Source organism: Gymnoscopelus microlampas (assembly GCF_963454915.1).
Source record: "Gymnoscopelus microlampas genome assembly, chromosome: 21".
Classification (NCBI taxonomy): Eukaryota; Metazoa; Chordata; class Actinopteri; order Myctophiformes; family Myctophidae; genus Gymnoscopelus; species Gymnoscopelus microlampas.
Genome location: NC_139958.1, coordinates 36,312,389 through 36,333,415, shown reverse-complemented (window position 1 = coordinate 36,333,415; position 21,027 = coordinate 36,312,389). Strand labels below are relative to the sequence as shown.

The 21,027-nt window shown below is 43.2% G+C and overlaps 1 protein-coding gene across 2 annotated transcripts in view; it reads right to left on the bottom strand.

Annotated features, from left to right (window-relative positions):
• The window catches only part of zbtb7c (zinc finger and BTB domain containing 7C), a 45,197-nt gene extending 24,986 nt beyond the window's left edge, over positions 1-20,211 (bottom strand). The window contains exon 1 of one of the 2 annotated variants that reach the window (XM_084047710.1): positions 20,064-20,211. Coding sequence is in view for 1 of the 2 variants with exons in the window: in XM_084047709.1 (XP_083903835.1) it covers positions 19,960-19,968 (9 nt within the window). In the remaining variant the exon portion in view is untranslated. Of the gene's footprint in view, positions 1-19,959; positions 19,999-20,063 lie in introns of those variants that run through there. The other variant, XM_084047709.1, reaches the window with a different exon arrangement.
• Positions 20,212-21,027: the final 816 nt, after the last annotated feature.

Below are 21,027 nucleotides of genomic sequence, written 5' to 3'. Positions count from 1 at the left end.
CTCTCTCTCTCTCTCTCTCTCTCTCTCTCTCTCTCTCTCTCTCTCTCTCTCTCTCTCTCTTCAAAGCTTTGCACACATTTTCACAATCTTTAAAAAAAAATAGCAGATCTACAAGCTCGTAGCGCGGCACTCGGTGCCGCGCTGCGAGCTTGTATATCTGCTATTTTTGAATAGCCAAAGAAATCTTAAAATGACACACAGATGCGTTTTCCCGGTCTTCACGGGTTAATGTAGCATTTGTGCCAATGAGACAGCCAGGGTCTGGAGTCGGGCTATAGTCAAGAGGTAGCTGTGTTATTTAGTTGTCGAGATCCATAAATCTACATTGATGAAGCCATATTCAGGACGTTGGGTGGTGAATGGGGATGTCACGGGAAGGTTGCGTTATTTGAGCTCACTTATGCATGCATTCATATTGTTGCTCACAAAATGGTATAGATATGGACTCACACAAATGGTACACAGGCATGTGAATGAACACACACACACACACACACACACACACACACACACACACACACACACACACACACACACACACACACACACACACACACACACACAAACACACACGCATACACACATCATGGTCATATATAGCACTAACTATATCAACACCACACTAGTAGCTACTAGTGCATGTTGTGTATGCTTCTCTGCAGTGGTGTAAAGTAACTAAGTACATTTACTCAATTACTGTACTTGAGATTTTTTTTGTGGGGGGTATTTTCACTTTACTTGAGTGTTTCCGATTTACAATACTTTTACTTCTACTCCACTACATCTCAGAGGCAAATGTTGTACTTTTACTCCACTACAATTATTTGACATTTTTAGTTACTAGTTACTTAGTAGATTTTGATTATTATTACAAAACATACATTAACCACTTCAGCCATTTATACATGTCGGCCATTTGAAAATAGCAGATCTACAAGCTCACAATGCGTCGCATCGCGACGCATTGTGAGCTTGTAGATCGGCTATTTTCAAATGATTTTTATACATTTGAAAACTTGTGAAAATATGGGACATTGTGCATAATGAGTACTTTCTACTTTAAGTCAATTTTGATACCAATTAATACTTTTGTACTTTCACTCGAGTACATTTTTAATTCCGGACTTTTACTTGTAATAGTGTATTTCTACATTGCAGTATTGATACTTTTACTTAAGTAAAAAATGTGAGTACTTTTTCCACCACTTCTTCTCTACAAACACGCACGCACGCACGCACGCACGCACGCACGCACGCACGCACGCACGCACGCGCACCAACAAAGTCTGCAGCCTTGATCCTTGAGTCTGGGAGACCAGCAGGTCTGCTCTGGTCTGGTCTGGTGTGGGAGAGAGCAGCTAGAAAGGGAGGCAACTGGCATTGAACACTCATCGCCCCAGCAGCCTGGAGATAGAACATCACACACACCTTCTAGTAAAGTTGGACTCCAAGGACAGAGGGATGCATAAACAAACCCCACGCAGTGTCACTTCAACTCTTTCACTTTAAGTTGTGAGATAAATGAATGAATTGTGTTGTTTGTTTGCACTGGTTGTGTCACTTTGTGTTACACTCTGAGCAGTGCAAAGAAACAACAACATTATTAGTGTTGTGTAAATTGTATTATAAATTGTTATGTCCCTGGGACGTGTGTTGAGACGGAAGTCGCAGGGACATACAACAACCAGAAATACGCATGTTGCAGGGACATATAACAACCAGAAAGACACATGTTGCAGGGACATCACAGCCATAGAGACACATGTTGCAGGGACATATAACAACCAGAAAGTCACATGTTGCAGGGACATATAACAACCAGAAAGACACATGTTGCAGGGACATATCACAACCAGGAAGACACTCTCGTTGCAGTGTCATACTGTATAACAACCAGAAAGACGCATTTTGCAGGGACATATAACAACCAGAAAGACACATGTTGCAGGGACATATAACAACCAGAAAGACGCATTTTGCAGGGACATATAACAACCAGAAAGACACATGTTGCAGGGACATATAACAACCAGAAAGACGCATGTTGCAGGGACATATAACAACCAGAAAGACGCATGTTGCAGGGACATATAACAACCAGAAAGACACATGTTGCAGGGACATCACAGCCATAGAGACACATGTTGCAGGGACATATCCCAACCAGAAAGACACATGTTGCAGGGACATATAACAATCAGAAAGACACATGTTGCAGGGACATATAACAACCAGAAAGACACATGTTGCAGGGACATATAACAATCAGAAAGACACATGTTGCAGGGACATATAACAACCAGAAAGACACATGTTGCAGGGACATATCACAACCAGAAAGACGCATGTTGCAGGGACATATAACAATCAGAAAGACGCATGTTGCAGGGACATATAACAATCAGAAAGACGCATGTTGCAGGGACATATCACAACCAGGAAGACACTCTCGTTGCAGTGACATACTGTATAACAACCAGAAAGACGCATTTTGCAGGGACATATAACAACCAGAAAGACACATGTTGCAGGGACATATAACAACCAGAAAGACGCATGTTGCAGGGACATATAACAACCAGAAAGACGCATGTTGCAGGGACATATAACAACCAGAAAGACACATGTTGCAGGGACATATAACAACCAGAAAGACGCATGTTGCAGGGACATATAACAACCAGAAAGACACATGTTGCAGGGACATCTAACAACCAGAAAGACACATGTTGCAGGGTCATATAACAACCAGAAAGACACATGTTGCAGGGTCATATAACAACCAGAAAGACACATGTTGCAGGGACATATAACAACCAGGAAGACACTCTCGTTGCAGTGACATACTGTATAACAACCAGAAAGACGCATTTTGCAGGGACATATAACAACCAGAAAGACACATGTTGCAGGGACATATAACAACCAGAAAGACACATGTTGCAGGGACATATAACAACCAGAAAGACACATGTTGCAGGGACATCTAACAACCAGAAAGACACATGTTGCAGGGTCATATAACAACCAGAAAGACGCATGTTGCAGGGACATATAACAACCAGAAAGACGCATGTTGCAGGGACATATAACAACCAGGAAGACACTCTCGTTGCAGGGACATATAACAACCAGAAAGACGCATTTTGCAGGGACATATAACAACCAGAAAGACACATGTTGCAGGGACATACAGTATAACAACCAGAAAGACACATGTTGCAGGGACATATAACAACCAGAAAGACACATGTTGCAGGGACATATAACAACCAGAAAGACACATGTTGCAGGGACATATAACAACCAGAAAGACACATGTTGCAGGGACATATAACAACCAGAAAGACACATGTTGCAGGGCCATCACAGCCATAGAGACACATGTTGCAGGGACATATCACAACCAGGAAGACACTCTCGTTGCAGTGACATATAACAACCAGAAAGACACATGTTGCAGGAACATATAACAACCAGAAAGACACATGTTGCAGGGACATATAACAACCAGAAAGACACATGTTGCAGGGACATATCCCAACCAGAAAGACACATGTTGCAGGGACATATCACAACCAGAAAGACACATGTTGCAGGGACATATCACAACCAGGAAGACACTCTCGTTGCAGTGACATATAACAACCAGAAAGACGCATGTTGCAGGGACATATAACAACCAGAAAGACGCATGTTGCAGGGACATATAACAACCAGAAAGACACATGTTGCAGGGACATATAACAACCAGAAAGACGCATGTTGCAGGGACATATAACAACCAGAAAGACACATGTTGCAGGGACATCTAACAACCAGAAAGACACATGTTGCAGGGTCATATAACAACCAGAAAGACGCATGTTGCAGGGACATATAACAACCAGAAAGACGCATGTTGCAGGGACATATAACAACCAGGAAGACACTCTCATTGCAGTGACATATAACAACCAGAAAGACACATGTTGCAGGGTCATATAACAACCAGAAAGACACATGTTGCAGGGACATATAACAACCAGGAAGACACTCTCGTTGCAGTGACATACTGTATAACAACCAGAAAGACGCATTTTGCAGGGACATATAACAACCAGAAAGACACATGTTGCAGGGACATATAACAACCAGAAAGACACATGTTGCAGGGACATATAACAACCAGAAAGACACATGTTGCAGGGACATCTAACAACCAGAAAGACACATGTTGCAGGGTCATATAACAACCAGAAAGACACATGTTGCAGGGACATATAACAACCAGAAAGACGCATGTTGCAGGGACATATAACAACCAGGAAGACACTCTCATTGCAGTGACATATAACAACCAGAAAGACACATGTTGCAGGGACATATAACAACCAGAAAGACACATGTTGCAGGGACATATAACAACCAGAAAGACACATGTTGCAGGGACATCTAACAACCAGAAAGACACATGTTGCAGGGTCATATAACAACCAGAAAGACGCATGTTGCAGGGACATATAACAACCAGAAAGACGCATGTTGCAGGGACATATAACAACCAGGAAGACACTCTCGTTGCAGGGACATATAACAACCAGAAAGACGCATTTTGCAGGGACATATAACAACCAGAAAGACACATGTTGCAGGGACATACAGTATAACAACCAGAAAGACACATGTTGCAGGGACATATAACAACCAGAAAGACACATGTTGCAGGGACATATAACAACCAGAAAGACACATGTTGCAGGGACATATAACAACCAGAAAGACACATGTTGCAGGGACATATAACAACCAGAAAGACACATGTTGCAGGGCCATCACAGCCATAGAGACACATGTTGCAGGGACATATCACAACCAGGAAGACACTCTCGTTGCAGTGACATATAACAACCAGAAAGACACATGTTGCAGGAACATATAACAACCAGAAAGACACATGTTGCAGGGACATATAACAACCAGAAAGACACATGTTGCAGGGACATATCCCAACCAGAAAGACACATGTTGCAGGGACATATCACAACCAGAAAGACACATGTTGCAGGGACATATCACAACCAGGAAGACACTCTCGTTGCAGTGACATATAACAACCAGAAAGACACATGTTGCAGGAACATATAACAACCAGAAAGACACATGTTGCAGGGACATATCACAACCAGAAAGACACATGTTGCAGGGACATATAACAACCAGAAAGACACATGTTGCAGGGACATATCACAACCAGAAAGACACATGTTGCAGGGACATATAACAACCAGAAAGACACATGTTGCAGGGACATATAACAACCAGAAAGACACATGTTGCAGGGACATATAACAACCAGAAAGACACATGTTGCAGGGACATATAACAACCAGAAAGACACATGTTGCAGGGACATATAACAACCAGAAAGACACATGTTGCAGGGACATATAACAACCAGAAAGACACATGTTGCAGGGACATATAACAACCAGAAAGACACATGTTGCAGGGACATATCACAACCAGAAAGACACATGTTGCAGGGACATATCACAACCAGAAAGACACATGTTGCAGGGACATATAACAACCAGAAAGACACATGTTGCAGGGACATATAACAACCAGAAAGACACATGTTGCAGGGACATATATCACAGCCATATAGACACATATTGCAGGGACACACATAACGCGTACAAACTTCCCATCTCCTTCACACCATCATAGACAAAGGCTCTCTCTCACACACACACACGCACACGCACATGCACTTGCACGCACGCACACACACACACGCACACGTCCATCAGTGCAGGCGAGGTCATTAGAACTCACCTCGGAGCATGCTAGTCGGGTGAGTGAGAGAGAGAGAGAGAGTGAGGGCGTTTTGCTTTCTGCTGACCTGTCTGTTTGTCTTCCAACTTTCTCTTGTTTTGTCTCTTTTTCAAACGTCCTAATCAGTAACGGAGGCTTTGCCAGAAGGGAGGTGAAGTCCGCTGGCTGCGTACTGAACTGTATACACACGCGCGCACACACACACACACGTTTGTATTACTATACTTGCGAGGACATCAACATTTTAGGAAGCCGATTTTATGATTGATTTATGATTTTTTGGGGGCATTTTTAACCGCAAGTCTAGAGCCGAAAAATAGCAGATCTACAAGCTCACAACGTGTCGCGCTGCGACACGTTGTGAGCTTGTAGATCGGCTATTTTTCGGTGTTTGACATCGCAAGTATAAAATAGGTTCAAATCTAACCCCAACTCAATAAAAACCTAACCTCTAAAGGTCTAATCCTGAACCTAACCCCGACCTGAATCTTTTTCTAATTGTAAACGTATCTCTAAAAAATGATTTCAACCATAAAACAACCATTTTTTTCACACGAGGACCAGGAAAAATGGTCCTCGCAACGTCTATTCCTCAAATTCTACTATACTTGTGGGGACGTTTGGTCCTCACAAGTATAGTAATACACATACACACGCACACGCACACGCACACTGAGATTTCTTGGCTGAATCACAGGGTTTCACACAGGTGGCCATATCGTGCTCTGTATGTATGAGACCCTGAACCCACTACTCTGCACAGCCACAATGGCTGTGTTAATTGGGGTTGCACTAATTAAATAGGGGACTAATCGATTTAATTGATTATTTAAAAAAAATGCGTTAATCGATCATTTAATTGGGCGCGTCGTTATAGGCGAAGGTTTTTATTTTCATTTCCTAATAGTTTAACCCATTGAGACCTGAAGCCGATTCTACATGTCTCCTAAATCCCAACAGTTTTCTGAAAAACGTATGTTTCTATATCAGTGGGTGCTCAATCTTTTTCATGTCAAGGACCCCCAAAAAATGTATTTGGCCGCCGACCCCCCATCAAAATATGTTGTTCCAGGGACCCCCCAGAAGCAAAGATTTGAGTTCAAAATGTTCGCTTTAAAAATATATATATTCAGAAGATTTGCACACATTTTCACGATTTTTCAAAAATAGCAGATCTACAAGCTCGTAGCGCGGCACTCTGTGCCGCGCTATGAGCTTGTATATCTGCTATTTTTTTTATAGCACAAAGTGTAAAATAATGCTTTTTAGCTCAAATCTAAAAATGACACAGTTCCAATTAATGGGTTAAACAAACAACTAAAATAATAGTTGTGAGCTCATAGACGTGCTATTTTCACTATTGTTGCGTGACACTGTTGTGCATTGAAGTATGAAATAACGCGTAAGTCATCCGTCGATTTGTTGATATATAAAACATCCTTTAACATAGATTTTTTAAATACACCTCGATTATATTCTATCAATTCATCGATAGAATAATAGTAAATAGTCAATAGTTGCATCCCTATTGTGAAGCTGAGCGAGGCTCTATTAGAATTCGAGCAGAATCATGTTCATAATAATGTTCGTCGTATCTGCAGTATCTAAATAATACAGTGGGGCGGCAGTGGCTCCGGAGGTAGAGCGGACACTCGGGAATTGGAAGGTTCCCAGTTCAATCCCTGCATGGCTCCCCATGGGGTTGTGTCCTTGAGCAAGACGCTGAACCCGTAACCGCTCTCGATGAGCAGGTACTGTACCTTGCATGGTTTCAGTGGGTGAATGTGAGTGAATACTAGTAAGCGCTTTGGATAAAGGTCTTCAACGTTTTTTTCCGGCCGAGGACCCCCTAGCTGAGAGAGAGATGAAGCAGAGACCCCCACTATATTTTTTTATTTGACAAAAATAGCAGATCTACAAGCTCACAACGCCTTTTGCTAAAGTCCTCCTTAGAAAAGGGATGCTAGGGTTCAAGTGGTTCATGTAAAAAGAAAAAGACAAAATCTTATCATATCAGGGGGGCATCCCTGTAATAACTCTGAGGACCCCACTTAGGGGGTCCCCGGACCCCCTGTGCACCATTGACTGTAGCATTTTACCACTTACCAAAGCTGTGGATTGGGCCGATGTCGTTGAGCTATTGCTCAAGTTTGGCGGAGTGCGACTATTGTAATATCCACTCTGTTGTCATCTGTAACGTTACCTGTGGTTTGTGCCGATGTCATAACTATACCTACTCTCTTGTTCTGCACCAGGCAGGATGATTGTATATATAGGGTCCATACGTCTACTTTTAGTCATATTTGTTTAACCCATTAAGATCTGACGCCGATCCTAAATCCCAACAGTATTCTGAAAAACATACGTTTCTATATCAGTGGTGCACAATTCTTTTCATGTCAAGGACCCCCACAATTATATGTATTTGGCCGCCGACCCCCATCTCAAAATATTTAGTTCCAGGGGGTCCTAGAAGCAAAGATTTGAGTTAGAAATATTCGCTTTAATATATATATATATATTCAAAGATTTGCGCACATTTTCACGATTTTTCAAAAATAGCAGATCTACAAGCTCGTAGCGCGGCACTCGGTGCCGCGCTACGAGCTTGTAGATCTGCTATTTTTGAATAGCCAAGAGTGTAAAATAATGCTTTTTTTAGCTCAAATCAAAAAAGTGACACAGATGCGTTCCCGGTCTTAATGGTTTAAGGGTGTCTATTGTGACGTTACTCTTCCGTACCCATACTGTACTTCTATCACCTGTATCTCTAACTTTTTACTGCTCGTCTTTGGCGCCTGAATTGTCCCCCACGGGATCAGTAAAGGCATCCATCTATCTACTGTACATCTCCAAACCATCACTGCATTACAAGCTGCTATACAGTATGTATCTGTGCATCAATTCATATACAGTGGAGACGACACACACACGAGTAGACATACACATATATGTCTATAGCTACTGTATGTCTTTGTGTGTGTACGCACACACACACACACACACACACACTCACACACACACACACAGGGGGTCGTTGGGGTGAGCGAGGACAACCACCGTACATGACGGTGATAACGAGAAGGCCAGGCTTGGTGGGAGAGCCTCTGTCTGCCCTCCGGTAGGGTGTGTGTGTGTGTGTGTGTGTGCGTGCGCACGTGTGTGCGTGTGTGTGCGACTGTGCGTGCCTGCGTGCGTACGTGTGTGTGTGAGTGTGTGTGTGTGTGCGTGTGTGCGCGTGTGTGTGTGTGTGTGTGTGTGCGCGTGTGTGCGTGTGTGTGTGTGTGTGTGTGTGTGTGTGTGTGTGTGTGTGTGTGTGTGTGTGTGTGTGTGTGTGTGTGTGTGTGTGTGTCATGTCAGCAGGAGAGCCCTCAGGCACTCTGGCACCTCCTAATTAAAACCAGTCAGGCTGCAGGGCAGGGGAGACAGATGCCTGTCACGCACACGCACACGCGCACACACACACACACACACACACACACACACACACACACACACACACACACACACACACGCGCACACACACGCACACACACACACACGCACACACACACACACACACACACACACACAGTTTCACAGGTGGGTAAGCTGTCACAAACTCAAAGACACACATACACGTTTGTGAACCTGTGTGTGTGCAGTGTGCACCGACGCATACATACACAAACAAACACACACATAGTGGCAACACGCACTACACACAAACACACAAACCATGCACAGGGTCAGCTCGAACCCCCCACCCGACCCGCCCAGGTGTTATAAAGTACTGGTTCTCAATGTCTGGTCCGGGCCCCACCAGGGGTCCAAATTAATGGACCCTTACGGGTCTTGTACAAATAGAAAAATACATGTATGTCTGGGACCCCAATCTACACCCTTATGGGTCCATTTGGTTCCATTTGCACACTGAGTAAGGGTCCATTTGGGCCTGCCTGGTGGTCCCCGAGCCTGACGTTGAGAAACAGTGTTAGAAAAAAGCTAAACGGTGCTACTGTGATGCCTACTGTGAGTCAAATCCATATATTTAGACATGTTTCACTGATACTGCATACATATAAACATCATAATCTCCCAGTGTTTGAAGTGAAAAAAAAAACGACCTCAAACAGCCATCTCATAAGGCTTAAATCAGTAGTTCTCAAAAGGTTCCAAATGGATCCCTTACAGTTTTGTAACTCTTGAGTGTGTACAAACCACCACAAACTGGGTTTGGGTTTGGGCAAGGGTCCATTTGGTTTCATTTGTGTACACTCTCAGAGTCCTTGAAATTAAAAAGGGTCGAGAACCACTGGCTTGAAATATCAGCGTTCATACTGTTAGCATGCAACAAGTTCAAATGAAACCAAAGTGACAGTCAAATCCATCATTGTGATACACGCTGCGCCGCTTTCAATGTGTTGCCTCAGGTTGTAATGAGGCTCGATAGGCTCTACGCACAGCAGCCATATTGGAAGGAAATTGGGCCTCTTCTTACTAGTTCCTTCACAGGTGTTACCAATGATACTAATGAAGGCTCCGTTCCATTAAGTGCAGGCTGCACTATAGCGCTCCTGTTTTCGTGTATAGAGGGGGCGGGTGTATAGAGGCGCGGAGAGATTGCGCCTGATCCCATTGGTTCACCGATCTGTCCGTCAACCCCCGCCCCCCTTTAACACAACATTACGAGCGACGCCCACTGCACCAGGCTTTTATTCTTTAGCAAAACTAAACAATAAAAGCCTGGAGATCGAGGCTACATTAAGTGTAGCACAGTGGTTCTCAAACCTTTTTAATTGCAAGGACCTCCATAACTCTGAGAGTGTACAAATGGAACCAAATGGACCCTTACGGGTCCATTTGGTTCCATTTGTACACTCTCAAGAGTTAGACACCCGCAACGGGCCATTTGGAAGCCCCTCAAGTGTTTCCACCGAGCCAACATGCACACTATCAGCGCCCTGACTCTGTTTGACCAGAACGGAACAGTAGCCTTGATTAGTATCATTGGTAACACCTGTGAAGGAAGTAAGCAGCTGAGCCCAATGTCTTTCCAATATGGCTGCTGCTGTGCATGGAGCCTGTTCAACCCAAACCACTCAGTCTCTGCTTGTTATCTGTAGTATTCACCGACTCACTCTGAGAAGTGACACCACATGCGTAAGCAATGTACACATACTGTAGCAAACACACTCTCTCTCTCTCTCTCTCCCTCTGTCATACACACACACACACACGCACGCACGCACGCACGCACGCACACACGCTAAGGTCACGACCCATAGCCGCCTTTATAGAGTGACACATCAATCTTTGCTCTCAGCACAGAACGAGACGTCGTAATTGGCGTCCATTAGAATGTATACATACGTACGCCACATAACATTTCCATATTATCAGTGTCGCCGCTGCATGCCGGGGCTGTGAGCTCCAGCGTGTGCTGCATTGTTAGCGGGCTAACTGCTGTTTGACTGGGGTGGGTGGGTGGGTGGATCAAGGCAGCTAGCGCATGGTCTCCGTTTCTCTCCAAGTGATTAGATAGCAGCGCACGCGGGCCAGCGAACATAACCCACACACTCGTGTCTCTAAAACTGCCATCCAGCCCTCCTCTATCTCTCTCTCTCTCTCCCTCTCTCTCTCTGCCTCTCACATATAGTACAGGTGGGTGGACCCACTTATTCAACCCAGATCTTTCTTTTTAGACATTATGAAATCAGTGTTCGTTTTTTCTCTTTCTTTTTTTCTCAATTTGACATCTAATTTCCTTCCACTGAATTACAACACCGTTACGTTTTGTTTGCTGGTAATGTTGATGTGGATTTCTTTTAACCCATTAATACCTGGAACTGTGTCGTTTTAGATTTGAGCTAAATAGCATCATTTTACACTTTGGGCTATTCAAAAATAGCAGATCTACAAGCTCATAGCGCGGCACCGAGTGCCGCGCTACGAGCTTGTATATCTGCTATTTTTGAAAAATCATGAAAATGTGTGCAAATCTTTGAACATAATATATTTTTAAAGCGAACATTTTTAACTCAAATCTTTGCTTCTGGGGGGTCCCTGGAACAAAATATTTTGATGGGGGTCCGCGGCCAAATACGTATAATTTTGGGGGTCCTTGACATGAAAAAGTTTGAGCACCACTGATATAGAAACAAACGTTTTTCAGAAAACTGTTGATATTTAGGAGACATGTAGAATCGGCTTCAGGTCTCAATGGGTTAACCACGTAAGCCCTATATCCACCTCATCGTACGAAGAATAAAGAAAAAAGACCAATTAATCTGCTATTTCTCGCACCTTTTGACTATTATTTGACACTTTTCCCCCCGTAGTGACATGCCCAAGATAGAGGCGCCGGGTTGAAAGTTAGTACTACGGTATTTGAACTTGAATGTTCCCATTTGCTAGGGCTTAATTTGTGCCCGACTGCTTGGCAGAGAGTGGAGTTTCTCGGTGTGCATATGTCACTTAGCTGAAGTTAACGTTCTGTAGGTTGCCAGTGGTTACAGGGGACTATTTCTGATGATCTTGGCCACCACACACAGGAAACACCTACATCACAAGAGGCAAGTACTGTAGCTATATTATATGCTGGTAAAAGTGCACCGAGTTCACTGGCTACTGTGTTTAAATGTTTCAATAGAATACCACTTATAAAGTGCCTTATTTCAAATGTGTCCGGAGAGAATATTGAGTATTCAGTTGTACATCCAGTGCATTCTTCTTTTTAAGAGCTTTTTTTCCTGCCAGGAAAGTTATTACAATGCTGCTGGAAGCCAGCATTGCTTAAATTATAGTCCATAATGGTGTTGCATGCTGGAGAAGAGAAAAAAAAAGCAGATCTACAAGCTTACAGGCTAACACTAATTTATAGTGACAAACTATAAATCAGACTTATGATGCTTACTGCTTTCACAAATGTATGTACCATCCACCAATGATGGACACGTGATATTTAAGGCATTCAGACAGACAGCGGTTCTCAACCTGTGGGTCGGTACCCCCAGGGGGGTCCCCACATGATTTTGGGGGGGTCCCCAGATGATAGTGACGTGACAATTTAAGGACTTTTGAGACCTTTTTAATTCCTAAAAAAAAGAAAGAAAAAGACCATCACCGCAACAAAAGTAATCAACAAACTATAAAACATTGGCCAAATGTCAAATAATATAAAAAAGAGACAAAAAATATATAAAATAGCCAATCTACTAGATCGGCTATTTTCACAATATTTATCTGTGGAACAGAGTCAAACGAAATGGGGGGCCCCTAGTTCAAATATGATTATTTTGGGGGGTCGCGGCCTGAAACGGTTGAGAACCACCTGTTCGAAGATAATGCACATTGCAAAAGTTTTGTTATGAGCATAGTGGTTCATCTATAAGAACACGCACATGCAAACGCGCTTTGCACAGAGTATACAGAGGAGAAAGATGGCCTGTAAAACAAAAGAAAGACAGCCTTTAAAGAAAGCAGAAAGGGCGAGAAAGGCTCGACCTGCCTGCCCGCGTGGTCGCTTTGTGGTTCGAGCCAGGCGCGTTTGTTTCACCCAAAAACACCAAGTATACCGTAGCCTGTAACACAAATGGACACGCTTTGAACTGTTACTCAAACACTCGCACGCACGCACACACGCACGGTAACAGTACACCAGTGGTTCTCAAACTGTGGTCCGGGGACCCGCAGGGTCCGTGAGGGCGTTCCGGGGGGGTCCCCAGAAAAATGTATTAGTTTGAACCAAATTGACCCCTTATCATTCTGTAACTCTGACAGTGCACAAAATGGAACCAAATGGACCCGGAAGGGTCCGTTTGGTTCCATTTTGTGCACTGTCAGAGTTATGGGGAGTCTGTGTCGTAATGCATACCAAACTAGGGGGGGGGTCCTTGAAGTTAAAAAGTACCACTGATCTACACTAGTATCTCTATATGCTGTACGTTGTTAGACTGCGGGCCAGTAAAAAGCTAGGCTCCGGCATGTTGCATTGTTAGCGGGCTAACTCCTGTTGGACTGGGGTGGGTGGGAGGATCAAGGCGCGCACACACACACACACACACACACACACACACACAGGCGCACGCGCACACACACAGAAGGAGTTTTTTTTGGCAGGGCTCAGGTCTCCCACCCACGGCAGCCTCTTGAAGCCTCATCCCGCTCCTCTATTCATCTGTGAGGGGCGGCTTACTCACCCTTACCCAGTACCACGCATAACAAAACCTGGACCTCGGCGCTACGGAGGAGGCTGGACACACACACACACGCGCGCGCAAGCACACGCATACGCACACACAAATGTGCACGCTGGGGTGCAAGCATGCAGGCACACACACACACACACACACACACACACACACACACTCGCACACCTACAAACTCGCACATCCAAACACGCACGCACGCACGCATGCACGCGCGCACGCACACACGCACACACACACTGGTAAACAAACGAATGCTCAGGCATGCACATTCAGCTATTAATCCACTTACATCGGGTAGATTTACAAAAGAGAAAAAAACACATCTTTGATGCTTTGTGGCGCAGAACCTTTTCACGGCTGTTTAAGCGAGAAGAAGAAAACACGGAAATGTTTTTTTTTTTCTTTCTTTCTTTTTAAAGGGCTTTGACACAGTCACATTTGGTGTCTTCAATGATATAGGTTAACGAGTGGGCGGAGCTGAGCGCGAGCTCCTCATTCACCTTTCGTAAATGAACACATTTTATTATAGGACACATGTTCCACTCACTCACACAGTGAAACCCCCCCCAGTGTTCATTCATGTACATTTTGCTCACTCTCAGAGTCACAAATGGATACATTAAAGAGGGTGTTACAGTAGGTGTTAAGCCATTCAATCCGGGGGAACGCGTCTCTGTCATTTTTAGATTTATTTGGCTATTCAAAAATAGCAGATATACAAGCTCAAGCTTGTATATCTGCTTTTTTTTTTTTTATCGTGAAAATGTGTGCAAATCTTTAAATATATATTTTTTAAAGCGAACATTTGTACAATATTTTGTTCCCCCCAGAAGCAAAAATTTTAGTTGCAAACGTTCGCTTTAAAAATATATATATTCAAAGATTTCCACGATTTTTCAAAAATAGCAGATCTACAAGCTCGTGGCACGGCACTCGGTGCCGCGCCGTGAGCTTGCGTATCTGCTATTGTTGAATGGCCAAAGACGTCTAAAATGACAGAGATGCGTCCCCCCGGATTGAATGCGTTAAATAGCTTTATAGTGACTTATAGTAATCATATAGTTTCTATATAGAGTGTTGGTTCAGTAACAGGGAGCGACAACGACCCTGGTACTATACCAAATGTAGAACAAACATGGGAAAGTTCTCATTCTACCACTCTGCCTCCCTGCCATCAAAATGTGGTAGAGTGGTAAAGGGTCGTTAAATGCATTTTCCCATAGAAAGGAGGTGTCATTCATTGCCAACGTTTTTTTTTCGCCTTTGTACATACAGTATAGTGTTTTGCATTTGTTGATGATATGTGTTGTTGTGTTATTTTTTTTATGCTATGGTGATGAATTGAATACCTATAGGACCACAATGGAAACAAGTTCCCAGGACTTTTTTTGTGTTATCCTTTTAGCCTTAACGTCTGACTGTATCTCGTGCTGTTTACGTTTCTGACTAATAAAGTATTCAATCAATCAATCAATCAATCAATTAATCAATCAATCAAAACAGTCTCCCTGTCTCTCCAGCTCTTTAGTACACAGAAAATAAACGTTTAGGTCGGAATCGGATACTAATGTCTTCCATTCAGGAGAGTGAACTCATATACAGGATAAAAAAAGTGACGTTGGAAATGAAGAAAGAAATAAAAAAGAGCAGACACAATTGGAGTGTGAACGCTATAATTATACATTTAAGCTGATAAATGGGTTCTCCTTCCTGATTGGGTGAAATTGTGGTCCCACTTAACCATTTTCTGCTTCTTAAAATAGTTGGAGAGACAGGGAGACCCATGTTACTGCTTAATCAAACACTCTATAGCAATGGTTTTCAACAAGATCTGCTATTTTTGAAAAATCTTGAAAATGAGTGCAAATCTTTGAATACATATATCTTTTAAAGCGAACATTTTAACTAAAATCTCTGCTTCTGGGGGTCCCTGGCACCACACATTTTCAGACGGGGGTCCGCGGGCAAATACATATCAATTTAGGGGAGCTTGGCATGAAAAAGGTTGAAAACCACTGCTCTATAGCAATGATTACTAGGAGAATATAGACTCACTTGCATCACCTTTAACTCTGAGCTGTAACCAAATGTGACCAAATGGAGTTAAAAATGGACAAATGAATACTGAGGATTTTGCTGCGCACAAAAGCTGTCTTCATTCACATCTGTCTATGACAGCCAAGTGAATTTTACGCTGCCTCCATTCACATTACGAGGCACTCGAATGTATTTTTGTACAAATAAAAGGTGAAACGAGGTCCTTTATTGACTTGCTGGGATTGCACAGGCTTATCTTCTATTGCCAGAGTCCTAATTGTGCAAACACACAGAGAGGGAGTCTGCCCCTGGAAGTGTTTGTTAAACACACTGATGTAAAAGTATCCTGGTAGGACTTACAACAAAAGACTATAGCCGGGATCAGGTTCGTTTGTGTGATAATCAGAGAGAGAGAGAGAGAGAGAGAGAGAGAGAGAGAGAGAGAGGGGGAGAGGGAGAGAGAGAGAGAGAGAGAGAGAGGGAGAGGGAGAGGGAGAGAGGCTCACACGCACAAAAACACAGAGACAGCCCTTACAGACAGACTAAAGAAGAGGGGAGCTATTATAATACATGGTAAAATCTGTGTGTAAAGGTGGGTCAGTTCGGGTCAATTCTTACAACACTGTGTGTGTGTGTGTGTGCGTGTGTGTGTGTGTGTGTGTGTGTGTGTGTGTGTGTGTGTGTGTGTGTGAGAGAGAATAAAGGTGGGTGTGGCCCTGTGTGTGTGGCCCTGTGTGTGTGTGTGTGTGTGTGTGTGTGTGTGTGTGTGTGCGTGTGTGTGTCTAATGGATTCTATCCCCACATAACCCCTCTGCCACAGAGCGAAAGCTCAGACGACACAGGGTTAGTTTCCTCAATTATAATTAGTTGTGAAATAGTAAATAACGTGAACGAGTTGTAATTGAAAGGAAACACCAGCAGATAGGCTGTGTGTCGTCATTAAATGATTATATAAAACATCATATTCCATTGTTACCTACGTTCAGTACAAACCTTACACATTGAAACGGATGAAGATACAATTCATCATAACAGTTACATTGATTACATAAAACATTTAGAAACCTCTTATCTCCATATTTTTACTTTTTAACGTAAATGCCCGACAGTAACGATATATGTATTAAAGGGGAATACCACTAATTTTCAACATTTAAATGTCTTTAATACACCTTAGAGCTATTGTGTGGAAATAAGAAAAAAAGTCCCCCCCCCCGTCTATGTTGCCTATAACTGGATAATTGATTGAGGTCACGTGATCAGTGACATACGCAGGGTGTACTTTTGGCTCCGCCTCCTCAGCCAAAATCTTATTCACCTGTTTCCTAGGCTGTGTGTTTTCCACTTCCTGTCTATTTCTTTGGATATCATTGGTCATCTGACCAGTTTCATTGGATTTCATTGGATCAAATCGACAGGAAAGTGGAAAACACACAGCCTATAGGAAACAGGTGAATAACCTGTTTCTAGCCCGTGTTTCTTTCTCTTTTCTCATCTGCTCCCTCTCTAATTCTGTCCTCTCTCTTCTCACGGAATGCCATACAAAATGATGGAGAACGCACTTTTTTTCACCTGTTAACCTGTGACACGACAATAAAGATGACTCTGATTCTGATAATGTAATATCCATGCTCCAGCTGGACATCTACTATTTTTGAACATTTTTGAAAAGTGTTTGAAAAATGCTTCTTTTTTTTTTTAACACAAATCTTCTCTTCTGCCTGGGGGTCCCTGGCACAAAATATTTTCAGGTAGGGGTGGTCCGCTGCCAAATACATGTCATTTTGGGGGTCCTTGGCCAGAGCCGCATTAACCGCGGAACTTAGTGGAACTGGTGTTCCACGGCCCGCAGCCTGCAGGGCCCTGTGAGAATTGTGTATTTAATTTTTGTGTATTTAAAGAAAAAAATTGATTTATATTGGTTAAATAGAACCGAAATAGACCGAATTAGACCCGAATTAGACCCGAATTAGACCCGAAAGTGCGCGCAGGTTGTGCGCATGCACGCGCGTGCATGCGCGTGAAATTACGCGACTGGGGGGGCCTTTGATTTTGTGGTGTTCCACGGCCCTGAGGGGTCTTAATGCGGCCCTGTCCTTGGCACGAAAAAGTTGACCTAAAAGTGATTTAGAAGGCATTTGTCTCAATGGGTTTAACCTATGGAATACATTGCCAGGTAAAGAGGTCAATTTGGAATATGTGCGAGGTTAATGGTGATTGGCTCCAGTCTGGCTCCAGAGGGGTTTACAAACACGGACAGATGAATGAGTGAATGCCGGTCATCTGAGGCAACACGGAAACAACCTCAAACTTAACCCATTTCAAATGGCCGAAAGTTAGTTACTTTACACCACTGTATATATTTGGCCACGGACCCCCCAGCTGAAAACGTTTTTTATGCCAGGGACCACCCCAGAAGAGCATATTTGTGTAAAAGAAAAATCAAACAAAAATAGCAGATGTACAAGCTTGCAGCGCAGCACGAAGTGACACTCTGTGAGCTTGTATATCTGCTATTTTTGAATAGCCAACACTTAAAGCTAAAATGACACAGACGCTTTCCCGGTTTCAATGGTTTAAGCCTGAATTATACTTCCATTGTACGACGGTGTCACAGGCCAAATCATTTAGATCTGTAAGCTCACAGCGCGATGGGACACATAGTGAGCCTGTTAGATCGGCTGTTTTTGGAGCAATCTTTGGGAAGAGTCGCGGGTAGTTACACTTACAGAAATGGCCAGTGTTTTGCTATGAATTAACAAGTAGATAATTATGTCTGGTTAACACGTCGTTAACTTCAACAGATAAGGGATAATTCAATTGATATAGTTTCCTCCGTTTTCAAAATGAGAAATACTTGTGGATTGAGTTGTTACTGATGTCTCAAACCATCAGAAAGTCTGTCTGACTTCTATGCCTCTGAGAGAAGTGACATATTCGGTACATGCTCTCCAGCGGTCTGTCATGGCTAAGACCATTCTTTACAGACAATAGATTGCCAATTTTGAGGTATTTTTTTTACTTTACTGGAGTATTTCCAATTTTCAGTACTTTTACTTCTACTCCACTACATCTCAGAGGCAAATATTGTACTTTTACTCCACTACAATTATTTGAAAACTTTTAGTTACTAGTTACTTTGCCATTATCAATTATTATATTATAAAACATACATTAACCACTTTAGCCCTATTTCATACCGAGGCTATTTGAAAATAGCCGATCTACAAGCTCACAACGCGTCGCATCGCGACGCGTTGTGAGCTTGTAGATCTGCTATTTTCAAACATTTTAGTACTTTTACTTTTAGTACTTTAAGTATATTTTGATACCAATACTTTTGTACTTTTACTCAACTACATTTTTAATTCCGGACTTTTACTTGTAACGGACTATTTCTATATTGCAGTATTGATACTTTTACTTAAGCAAAATATCTGAGTACTTTTTTCACCACTGCATACATGCTATGACAGTTAAGACACGAAAGACCCAATATATCCTGACATCTCATCATAATAACACAGACAGCAAAGCAAACACATAATGCACTTTAGATCCGCTCGAACACCACTATGTTTTAACACGACTCTTCCTCACGATGTACAGTATAGCTCTGAAGAGAATGGTCAAGAGTTAAAATCTCACCGACATCCAATTAAGCACAAGACTGTTCAAAGACACTTACTGTAACTATGACAGCACCGAGAACATCTTTTCAGAGGCCCTGGCGTAATTAGACTTCAACTTTTATCCCGGGTTTACACTTTTTAAGACGCGAAGCATCCGACCACTTAAGATAGGAAGGATTAGAGAGATTCTAATCATCTGCAACGGCATAGTCCCCTGTGCGACGCGCAACACCAACTCTTAACACCATGCCACCCCGTTCTGAACAGAATATACAAACCTCTGACATGACATCCTGTGTTGAAATAAAAAAGCAGTGTGACACACCGAACGCAAGAGAGGGGCGACGACGCGGCAAGAGAGAGTGAGTTGTGTGTTACTGACCTTTTAAAGAAGAAGAAGTTTTGATTTCAGTTCCTCTCTCGCGCGCTCTCTCTCTCTCTCTCTCTCTCTCTCTCTCTCTCTCTCTCTCTCTCTCTCTCTCTCTCTCTCCGTATCGCGTCTCCCCCGTCAGGAAACCCTGCACTGTCTTCAGTCGCAGACTTGTGAAAGTGAGAGACAGGCAAGAGAGAGAGAGAGAGAGAGAGAGAGAGAGAGAGAGAGAGAGAAGCTCAAATTTGCTCTGAAGGTGTGTCAGTGATTTAGCCTTACCACCAAACGGTTATCTAAGAAACACAACAAAACAAAACAAAAAAAAAACCTGCTACACCCACCCACCAGGCCCCATGCAGCCAACACCCCTCCCTCCCTCCCTCCCTCCCTCCCTCTAAACCAAAAGTATTTGGCAGGGTTCCCTACACGTCCACCTGTGCTTAGGGGAGGGGAGTGACACATGCACTCACACTAGGGCCAAGCCTGAAAAAAAAACCTGCTTCTCAGATAGGACTGTGGGGCTGGGTGGTGGTGCTGGTTCTCTGGCTGGGCCTAGAGTGAGGCCGAGCTTCGGTTCTGGGACAGGAGGTGGAGATATGAAGCGTGGCCCCAAAATGATATGCGTTTGGCCGTGGACCCCCATCAAAATATGTTGTTCCAGGGACCCCCCCCAGAAGCAAAGATTTGAGTTAAAAAATGTTCGCTTTAAAAATAGATATATTGAAAGATTTGCACACGTTTTCACGATTTTTCAAAAATAGCAGATCTACAAGCTCGTAGCGCGGCACTCGGTGCCGCGCTACGAACTTGTATATCTGCTATTTTTGAATAGCCCAAAGTGTAAAATAATTCTTTTTTAGCTCAAATCTAAAAATGACACAGTTCTAGGTCTTAATGGGTTGAAGTCTGTGGTGACGTTGGAGAAGGGTTGACTTAAGGTCAAACGTTTGAGGATCTCAAACGTTTGACATTTCAA